The sequence below is a fragment of the Mastomys coucha genome, unplaced genomic scaffold (assembly GCF_008632895.1).
Source record: "Mastomys coucha isolate ucsf_1 unplaced genomic scaffold, UCSF_Mcou_1 pScaffold7, whole genome shotgun sequence".
Taxonomy (NCBI): Eukaryota; Metazoa; Chordata; class Mammalia; order Rodentia; family Muridae; genus Mastomys; species Mastomys coucha.
In genome coordinates this window covers 104,279,062-104,290,121 of record NW_022196913.1, presented here as the reverse complement: position 1 = coordinate 104,290,121, position 11,060 = coordinate 104,279,062, and the positions used below count along the sequence as shown (strand labels likewise).

Genomic DNA, 11,060 nt, shown 5'->3' with positions numbered 1-11,060 from the left:
TCTGGCCTTCTGTCTGTCACTCAAGTTTTATGAATTCAAGGGTTTCAAACCTTTGGTGGAGGGTAGTACCCTGTAACAGGACAAACTCACTGCCAGGGATTCAGTGTTTCCTCTGAAGGAACCTAAGAGGGTCAGAAGGCATGACTGGATTGCCTGCAGCAGGATTTAGGAGCCAGGTAGAAATTAGGATACTAACTCTGGTGTTCACATGAGTTTCTCAGCTGTCTTCCCACCTATACGTACAATGGGCGACCCCCAAACTAACAGAAGCAGTAACCCCCCAGGAGCCCTGAATAGGAGAATTGCCATCACCTAGCCAGTTGGTGAGGCGTGAGCATGTCTAACCCAGCAACTTTGGATTTTTACCTGCAAAGGCAAGCAGAGGAGGTGGAGGGTGGAGACTGAACGTAAAGCTGCAGTCTCAGCCTCTACCCACTCCCTTTGATTTTCTCCTCTCGCTCAGGGGAAACCCCAACGCCCACGGGGTTTGGGGAGCTCCTGCCTCACGGCCTCAGGATTCATGACCCAGCAGAAGCGGCAGTAGAGGCCTCACAGCCCTGCTGATGCTGGTCCTCAAGGCTGTCTTAGGTAGAGGGGCGGCGGGGAGGGGCGGGCCTCCGCCTGGGCCTCCCGCAACCAAGGGGCGGAACGATGGAGCCCCACCCCTGCGAAGGAGGGAGGGAACCAAAGAGCGCTGCGGGTGGTAAGCGCTCCTCCCGGGCGCGCCTGCTTCTGCTGCTGCTACTGCCGCTGCAGCGGGGCTAGGGCTTGAGCTGCGGGCTGGGCGCGGGAGGGAGTGGGGAGGAGGGAGGAGGCGGCGGCGCGTATGCCAGGCGGGCGGGCGGGAGGACGGCTGGCACAGGGCTTGTAAATAAACTGCGATGCTGTCTCAGGCTCGCCGGCCCGGGTGCCGCCGTCGCCGCCGCCTCCCTGGAGCTTCGGTGCCAGGCTCCCGCCGTCGCGCGCCCTAGCGCCACCGCGCCAGCCTCGCGCGCCCTCGCCGGGCTCCCCGTGGACCCCGGCTTCCCGCGCCCCTCCGGGTCCCACAGGGGACCCGCTCGGGATGTGACCCCTTGACTCCCCATCCGACCTCCCCTGCCCCCCGGGAGGCCCGCCTTTGCCTGCTTTTGGGGGGGTGGGTGGGCGGGGAGGGGCGCGCGGATCATGGCATTGGAGTTCCCGGGCTTGCAGCCGCCGCCGCCGCCTAATCCACGTACCCCAAGCGCTCCTACTTCCCGGAGCAGTAGCGGAGAAGGCGAAGCGCCCGGTGGGGGCGAGGCAGATGGGTCTCAAGGCTCGCAGGGCGGCAGGGGCGGCCGGCGGGGGTGGCGGCGAAGGGGGCGGCGGAGGTGGCGGGGCTGCTAACCCCGCTGGAGGGGACTCGGCGGTGGCCGGCGACGAGGAGCGGAAAGTGGGGCTGGCGCCAGGAGACGTGGAGCAAGTCACCTTGGCTCTAGGGGCCGGAGCCGACAAAGACGGGACCCTGCTGCTGGAGGGCGGTGGCCGCGAAGAGGGGCAGAGGAGAACCCCGCAGGGCATCGGGCTCCTGGCAAAGACCCCCCTGAGCCGCCCAGTCAAGAGGAACAACGCCAAGTACAGGCGCATCCAAACTTTGATCTATGACGCCCTGGAGAGACCGCGGGGCTGGGCGCTGCTCTACCACGCGCTTGTGTGAGTACCTGTCCGCTCGGGGCGCCCCTTGGCGGCCGTGCACCTTAGGGTTCGGGCCAGGGCTGGCATAGTGTTTGTGTCTTTGGCCACTCAGAAGCGCTCTCTGGTTTGGGTTGGGGATGGAGGGACACCAGTCTGGCCTTAACCAACGGTTCTCTGCAGTGTGACTGAGTGCTCCTGGTGCCTGGGACAGGAGGCTTACTTAGATGCACCAAATGTGGTTTTCAAGCTGACTTAGAGATTTGAACTGGCGAGTGCGCGCAGGTGCGCATTTATTGTACATTCTGAGATACTGACATGGAAGCTTAAAAGAATTAGATGATATTTCTAATGAAGCAATTGAGTCGAACAAAAAACGATCCTTTCATAAGCACCCGTCCTTCTTGGGGTGGGTAGTTTGCAATCATCACTCAATTTAGATGATATATCCTAGAGTTGAGGATAGTAGTGGTGCACACTGCCCATAGTGGTGTACATATGCCTGTGTACATGCGTGTTACATGAGTGTGCTACCCTTCCTTGGGCTGGATGCTGATGTCAAAAAGGAATGGGTTTTGCTCTAACGGGGGCTTAGACAGGCCAAAATGAAGGTCTTTGTGTTCTTTTTGGTAAAACGAATAGGAGAATAGAAAGGGGGCGGGATTTCCAAGCTTAGTCCAAAGGGTTGGCTTTTAGCAGAGCCAGAGGTGGGATGAAGCTATTTGATGCTTTAGGTTCAACGTGATTTAAGTTCAACATCGCATAGTTTAGGTTCTACTATCTCTGTAGGTTCAACTGTGTTGCCCATCTATTGGGTTGGCTGACCAGGGCATTGGACACCAGTGAGTTCGGTGGGAAGTTCGTCCCCAGGGACTCCTCTAGAAATAATCTCTAAGCTAGCCCAGAAGGTAAATGCTAGACCGGAAGAAAAATGGAACCCCAGATGTAGCGACTCCTGGGATGCAAAATACACACCCGTATTTAAGAAGGAAGAGAGGGTACTATCAGAGGGATTCCTCACCCAGGACTGGAATCCTGAGTGTCACAACACCTTGGATGTGTGACAAGGCACTTCTTGATACCAGCTGTTTCCTAGCTTTGGTTTAGTAAGCTGTATGGCTGTCACGGTTTGGGTAGAAAGTAGCCTAGGACCTTGACCCTTCCAATTTAAAGCAGTTGGTTTCCCTCCAGTTGACCCTTGACTGACAAAGAAGGAAGAAGTCAGGGAATGTCTTCTGTTTGTTAAGTACCTGTCTGTCTTTGAAGGTTGGAAGAGCTTTTCCTGGTTTGGCCACCAGGTGGGGCGTCCACACAGGACCTCGGCTTTGTGCAACAGGTTTCTTCCAGGTTACAAAAGCCTTGAGAGAATGCATCCCTGAAAACTCAGGAAGCAGCAAAAATAAGGATGACGTACCTTGCCAGGGACTTGGATTTCGATTGGTCAAGCCTTTGAATCCTATGTATTTTCAGGAAGTGTTGGATCCAAAGCTTAACATGTGTTGTTCTTTCATAGTGAAATGAGATTTAGCTGGCATTCTTTCTTTGGTCTGTAGAACCATGTTCAAGTTGAAATGAAACAAATGCTAGGGCATATGTAGTTTTAAAAGGTTGAACAAATTATCTGAGTGTAGATCTCGTGTCCCTTTGCATAAAGTTGTGTTCAGTGTGCATTTAATGGCTTTGGAACCTGGGATTTTATTGACGCTTGAGATTCCCTCTTTCTTCTCCTCCCACCTTTTCTAGCTGGAACCTGAAGCCTTGCCTTGCCCAGTCTGCAGAGAGAATAGATAAAGCCTATAATAGAAACAGCTACAATGTCATTTTACTGTACAATTGTTTATATCTTAGAAACCAGTTTGTACCAGACCTATAGTCAGGGTTTCCCAGAGAAGACCTAGGAAAACTTAAGAGCATTAGAAGTGATATATATATGTGTGTGTGTGTGTGTGTGTGTGTGTGTATGTATATCTATATATATGCATATGTGCTTAATTGCTTAATTCTCACATGACCACAATGAGGTAATGCTTGTAACTTATGCTTCGTGGGTGAAAATTTGACCACTGAAGAGATAAAAACAGTTGTTGAGCATTGCAGGGATAATGGTTCTAAACCTCACATCTGGCTTTCTTGCTGCACTCAGATCCCATTTCTGACCCCTGAGGCATTTGCTAGGTGCCCACTGCCCATTGATGATGTAAGGCTCTTGATAATCAGTTTTTCTAGCTCAAGTAGGAAATCAAACCGGGATCCAATCAGAACCCAGGATCCACTGTTAGGAAAATATGAGGTGGGCTGGGCTGGGGCTAGGATTTGTGGCTTCTGATAAAAGGTATGCTTTATAGGAAAGCTCTTCTTGGGCTGGATTTGGGTTTCCTAATACTTAGATGAGCTTACTAAGGAGCTGCATTTTACATCCTTCCTCGAGCTCAGGAGGAGCCCAGGCAAGGGAACACAGCTGAATCTTCATTGATGATTCAGGATTTTGCAGGATTTTAAAATTCAGACTGGAAGTGCCCATTATCCTATGCTGGGCTGTGGCTAATGGCAAGAGGGGACCAAGAAATTCGGTTGACCATGAGCTCATAGTTCAGTATGCTCTCTTTCTTTTGTAAATTAACCAGGCCTGTCAAGTGAGGTTTCTTTCTCTCCTCTGTCCTAAATATAAAAGTGAAAAATCAATCATTTCTTCCACCTTGCTTCCTATGCCTCAAAGGCCCATCCCCTTCTCCTAGCTATTCACCTTCACCAGGAACCTTTTCCCAGACTTCTGTCTGCCTAGGCTCAAGTTGCCCCTATGCCTTCTTCAGTCATGGGTACTGCTTTGAGCTGATGTGCGTTGCTTCTCTGCCCCATGAATCCAAGAGCTTCTTGAGAGTGAAAGTGGGATGTATTTCTTTTTTCTTTCTTTTTTTATTGTTTTCTTTTTATTCTCAATCCCTGGAAGGCTTATAGAACTCATGATAGGTACTTAGTAAGCATTTGCTGTGTGGATACATGCAGAATTCTCTCAAGATGGTGCTGTAACAGCTTTACTGTTGCAAGGAGACAGCAGTAAGCAGCCAGAGTGAGTACCACAGAGCTTTAAGAGGAGAATCGTCCTTGGAAATGTTGGGCTTTGGGGGGGTGGACAAGGTAGAACTCTTGCTTGGCTTCAAGGAGAGATCACTGCAGCCCTATCTTTGGCTAAGGCAAAATTCGATATTACAGGAAACATGCTAGGTTCTGAGTTTGCATGTATGGCTTTGCAGGCACTAAGTAGGAATGAGCTGAATCAAGCTGAGGATGGTGGTACTGCCACATTGAAGAATGGTCCCCACGCTTAAACTAGCAATTATGATATAATAAGCCAACATTAGGTACTCTGTATTCAGTTGATATTGAATAAGGATCTACTTAGAAGTCACACATACCTGATACTGTCCTTGTCCTGAGCCTGTTAGTAGAGAGATGCTGTCTTCATCTTGGCATTGGTGCTAGCTTGGCACCCTGAAGGCATCCTGTTGCCCTGGCCATGTCTTTGCAGCCAGCTGGGTATTGTCCCTTGCCACCTGTTAGCAAAACAAAGGGAAAGGATCTGGAAAACACCTGCTGATGTTTTCTAAGGGAGGTTGGCTTCAAGCATCTGGTAGGTAAGGCTGGTTGCTTAGAGCCATTTCTCCAGCTCCTTGCCTGAACAGAAAGGGCCTGGCTGGTGGCCTTAGCCTGAAGAGTTTACCCGAGGGGTTGATGGAAAATACCTACATATGTAAATAAAGAGATTTGACAAATACTTCCCGTTTTGTGTCTCCTCCTGATCATGTATAATCTATCACTTTTTCTACCCCCACCTCCATGAAATCCATACCCAGTCTACTCTATGACAATCTCACTCCATTTTTCTCTTTATTGTCTTATCTCCTTGCCTTGACCCTTGCTCTTCCGTCAGGACACTTTCAAGCTTCTTGAGTTGCATGAAGGGGTAGGTAAGGTAATAGTTTCAACAGCCAATAGTATTTTGTTGTTGTTTATTTTTAAGATTCTATTTTAATCACAGTGTTCTTCCTTTCCCCTTCCTGTTTCCTGCTCTCTTTCAAATCCATGATCTCCTTGTTCATCAATTGTTATTACATGCGTATATGCATTTGCATATACATATGTGTCCCTAAATGTAACCTGTCTGGTCTGTATAGCAGTAGTTCTCTTTATATTTTTGAGACAATTTGGCACTGCTTAACCAACTGGTGTACTCTTCCCTGGGGGAACTACATCTCCAGCTCCACTCAGGAGCCTGTAGTCGTCTAGGGTTGAGTCCTTGTGGACTTTTCCCCCATTTAGTTTGTCACTTTTGTTGATGTCCAAACATGTACTAATTACAGACATCTTCAGTTGATTTTTTTGAAGACAAGCTGAGAATCTTGGCCAAATACAACAATAGAATGGGTTTTCTTAGATTCTTGCATCCTCTCTGTGGACCATGCCACAATTTTCAGCATCAGGTTTTGTCCGCTGATGGCTGATATGTGATACAAAAGGTTCTGCAACTTGGTGTACTTGCTTGCTTGTTTGAGAGCTGCTTAAACCACCCCCTCCAAAAGTTCCTCTTGCCTGTTGATGGAGATGAATTGTGACTTTTCCTCTCTGGAGACAGAGACTTGGAACACCATAGGTTGGACAATTCATAAAGAAAAGAGTGTACTTCTAGGAATTCTAGAGGCTGACAGTTTCCTAGCTAGGTGAAGATTTGGTCTCTGCTTCCAAGATGATATCTTTAAGACTGTTTCCACCATGGGAAGAATACTGTGGCCTCGGAAGGTGGAAGGTGGATGGATCAATCGCGTGCAGCTTCTTTTATGAGGGTGTGAATTTTACTGACAAGGGAAGGAACTTTTATGACATCATCATTTCTTAAAGGTTCTACCTCTTGATAACATTACATGGGCCATGAAGTTTTAACATCAGACCTTCAAACCATTAGGAATTTGTTGCCTTGTCAGTTGGGATATCTCATTCAGTCACAGAAGTATTAGAAGAGTTTTTTAATGTTTTCTTCAAATAACAGATTGCCCGATAACACAGGAACATGGTTGATTCTCGGTGCAGTCTGTGGATAATGCATTAGTTCTTATACTCACAGAGCATCCTATACATAGGCTCTGGTGTTGGCCTCCTTCTGCTCAAGACCTCAGGTCTTGTGTCTCTTTCTTTTCTTTCTTCTCCTTCAAGAGTCAGATTAAATCTTTGGGAATTCGTAAGAACATTTTAAAGTAGCTAACTGGGATATTAGTAACACCAAATCTTCACTTCCTCTTTTGTAGTTGATGCTGTCACATCCTGGGCTGCTCCACCACCTGTTCCATGTCAGGTGTTACCTTGTTTACTGATTTATTCACCATGACACTAGGAGTAGGCACCTCCTCACAGAGGCCTAGGTCTGGATCTCTGGAACTAGAGTTGTGCCAGAGGAGCTGGCAAGGCAAGGACGACTTTGCCAATTTATCACCAGGGTTTAAGCTCATTTCTTTCTGTTGGATATCGGGGTGAAATCTTATCCAACAAGACTTAGAATCCTGAGTTTAATTCCCATGGGAAATCACTTAGCTCTATCAAATTATGTATTTCTATTCTTTTTCCTCAATTCCAGCCCCCGCTTTGCACTTTATTTCATCCTACATAGATCTGTTACAGATGCTTTTCCTCTTGGTGATTCCAGTTAAATCAACAAACCAACAAAGGCAGACCTGTCTTCCCTCAATAATGGACCATAAAAAGCAAGATGAAATGAATATTTTCCTCCACCAGTTGCTTTGGGTCAGGGTTTTACCACAGCAAAAGAGAAGCAACCTAGAACACAGGTCTTTATGGCTATCCTGACCTGCTGCTCCTCTACAAGGTGGACTCAGTGGGAAGGTTCTTACTACAGCCTCTTTCCTCTGGCTTTGCAGCTGTCTTGGGAGAAACCTCAAATCCCACCCCAAGGGCAGTCCTATGTGATGAGGTCTTCCATTGTACCTCAGAAAGACTATTTGCTCTGAATGTGTTCTCTCAAGAGCAAGCTGGGCCATTTTTGCCCTGCTTTATAAAACATGAATAAGTTAGGCAGCTGCCGGCTGAGTGATTGGAATCGTGTAGGTGGCTCCAGGTGACTCCGTCTTGAGGAGGATCATTCTTCCTGTCAACAGCCCACAACTGATACCCTCTTTTCTCTCCTCCACTAACCCAGTACTCTATGAGAGTCCTATCAAATATTATCAGGTCCCGCTGAGTTTCCCTTTGGGGGTATTCAGAACTATCCTAGGGATGACAACTTGAAGGAAGCCTAAGTGTTAGTGATTGCTTGAGCTAGTGGCCCTCTCTTCCTTCCTCCTTTGTGAATTCCTTTAAGATGTTTCCTTTCCAATTACTTTCTTTCCGGAAGCGATGATAGGACAGGCAGGCACCCAGTGTCTGTCTTTGTATATAGTGTTTCTGGGCTCGAGAAATAAACAGAGACACTTCTTCCATCAGTCCACCCTCCAAGGACCACCCTTTACCTCCTGGATCTCAGACTTAACTTCTCGTGTCGGGAAGGTGTGATTTAGGAAGCGAATCCGAGGGTGATCTGACAGAAGAATATGAGGGTTCGACTATGAAGTGTCCCCAATAGGCTCATGCATTGAAGGCTTGGTCGCCAGTTAGTGAAGCTCTTTGGGGAGGTTGTTGAAGCTTTAGAAGGTTAGGAGTTTTGCTGAAGGAAGTAGGTCACCAGAGGTGAGACTTTCAATTATATGATCTGCCTTGGTGTCTCTCTTGTCTCTCTCTGCTTCTTGACTTGACATCAGCTCCTCAGTCTTGACTCACCCCTCCCTTAAGTCCCAGATGACCTTGGGCTGAAACCTCTGAAACCACAAGCCAAAAAAAAAAATGTTCTCTTCTTTTAAATTGTGTTGGGATTTGTCACATTGCTCAAAGTCTGACAAATATGAAGGGTAAAACTGAGGAAAGGTGGCAGAATCAGATAGGAAGTTGGGAACTGACTGAAGGTGTATACCATCAAGCACAGTACCCTGGGGTTACTGAGGCTCCTCCTTTTGCTAACTTGGAAGGCTGTGTGCATCAGCCCAGTATGATCCCTTTAACTCCATCCAGTTTAGGGCTGAAGTATAAGTCTGAGAACTCCCTTGGTCAGCCATGCGTGAGAGATGTCTATGGCATTTGTCGCAGACACCACATCTTGCAGATGCTAGACAGTCCATGATCAGTTGCTCTGTGCTTGGGTCATAAAGGGAGACAGTCGTCTTGTAACTCTGACTTCACAGATAGGACTAATTTCTCAGTGGTTAGGAAGGAAGGAAATCTGGAGACCTGAGATCCCATGATTGTTCTGTGGTGTTTTTTTGACATCATTAATTTTTCATTTAGGGTCATCATTCAGGAGAAAAAAAGGGTCTGAATTAAAAGTATCTTCAAATATGCGGCTTTGCTGCCAGGTACTTTTGGGCAGCCAGCCTTTCAAAGTTCTTCCCTTAGGCCACAATAAGTAGTACTCAAAAATCACCACGAAGCCTGACCCATGCATGCTCTCTTGGGTAAGAAAGCATCCCCTGGTTGTGTCCTGTGATGGCTACTTTACGTCAGACAAAACAGGAATGACTCTTGAACAAGCACAGACAGCTGTGGTTCCGAGTTGATTTGTGATACCTTCAGAGAATGAGATGTCATATTAATTTATAATATAAAACACACCAGTGGCTCCAGATTGTGTTTGCACACCTTTGTGGCAAAGATAACAGGCTCCTGAGTGTAAGCTAGGGGGCTGGGTGTGAGCTGAGAAGATGACACTTCCTCCCTTTACCTAAACTCTGGTGCCGAGGTAACTATAATCTCCTTCATAGTTCCCAGCTGCTAATGGCAACATTGGGGATTTTCTTCAATTCTTTTTCGGTACCAAGAACACCTTATTCAGCTGAGAAGGAAATTCATGGAAAAATCATAAGCCTTTGAGCTTGCCCTTCAGGTCTGCAACTAGGCTCGTTGGCTACTCAGTGCTGCTTGCTGACTTAGTTGATAGTCTACAGCTGACCATGATGGGTTTGTATATTTTCAACTAGAGTCTGGCTTAGCCTCAGGAAAAGAAGGAGGTTAAAACTGATGTTAGAGGACCTGTAATTTTATATCTAAAGCCTGGTGAAAACTGGTTGAACTGTTTGAAGAGGTTAAAGATATGGGTTTTAGCTGTTTACACTCTGCATGCTAGAAACCTTGAAATTTTTCACCTCCCAGAGCCTAATGCAGTACATAGCACACCACATCCTCAGTCTCACTGCATACACAAACACAATGCCAGTCTCAAGGTATGTACAGAGCCAGTAACAGATATATTGGCGTTGAATCCTGGCTATGCTAGGTTTTAGCCCAATGTCACTGAATAAGCTACCAGCCTAAAGCAGATTCTTTACCTACACACTTGTGGGCTCACACAGTTCAAAGCCTTGTGTGGATGTAGTAGGTTAACTGTTCAATGAATGGTCACAATTTTCCCATTCTTGCCAGTATCTGCAAAGGTAGAATGATTTTTCTGAATAAAAGCACTGGTGAAGTGAAAATTGTCTCTACTTCAAGGGTTATTTCCCTGGTAGGATCCATTTCTGTTAGATTATACAGATGTGAATTTTCCACAGGGAAGGGATTTACCCTGAGAAGGAAAGAGCTGTGTAAGGATTCTACTCTTGGTTCATGTTTGCAATGGCAGCAGAAGTGCTTGAAAGAAACACTTGTCCTAACCATACAACTTTCACGTGAACCAGGGCTGAGTTAATACATTCTATTCATTTCTTTTGTGTGTGCATGTGTGTGTGTGTGTGTGTGTGTGTGTGTGTGTGTACGCGCGCGTGCGCACATGCCCACGAGAAAGTGTGCACACACAGTAGTATTCATGAGGAGGTCAGAGAACAATTTGCAAGAGTCAGTTCTCTCCTAGCACTTGGTGAGTCCGGATGCTTTAACTCAAGCCATTGGGCTTGGATAAAGGAGCTTTTCTCACAGAGCCTTCTTCTTGGCTCCTGGGACTGAGTTTATACACCCATATTAACTTACAGACATGCCCACTGTGTGCTGTGCCTTAAGAAAGTGTCTACAAGGATCTAGCTTCACTTGAGTGATTAACTGGCAATTTTCCCTGAATGAATGACAGTGATTTTATCTCGTTAATAAAAAAATTGTATTTGAGGCTGAGGAGAGGGCTCAGTGGCTACATGAGAGATCAAGTTAGGATCCTTCAAGCCCATGTAAAGCCAGACGGTGGAAGCACATGTCTGAAATTCCAGAGCTAGCCTGCCATATGCAGTGGTGAACGAGAGACTCTCAAACTTACACACGTGCGCGTGCATGCACACACACACACACACACACACACTGTGGAACGTGTGTACACACACTCACAGATTCTGATA

General features: G+C 47.0%; 1 protein-coding gene across 1 annotated transcript in view; it reads left to right on the top strand.

Moving 5' to 3' along the window:
* The first annotated feature begins 873 nt into the window (after nt 1-873).
* Kcnq3 (potassium voltage-gated channel subfamily Q member 3) overlaps nt 874-11,060 on the top strand; it is a 308,651-nt gene continuing 298,464 nt past the window's right edge. Inside the window, exon 1 of the mRNA XM_031359714.1 lies at nt 874-1,671. Coding sequence (XP_031215574.1) covers nt 1,283-1,671 — 389 coding nt within the window. The 5' untranslated portion in view covers nt 874-1,282. The remainder of the gene's footprint in view (nt 1,672-11,060) is intronic.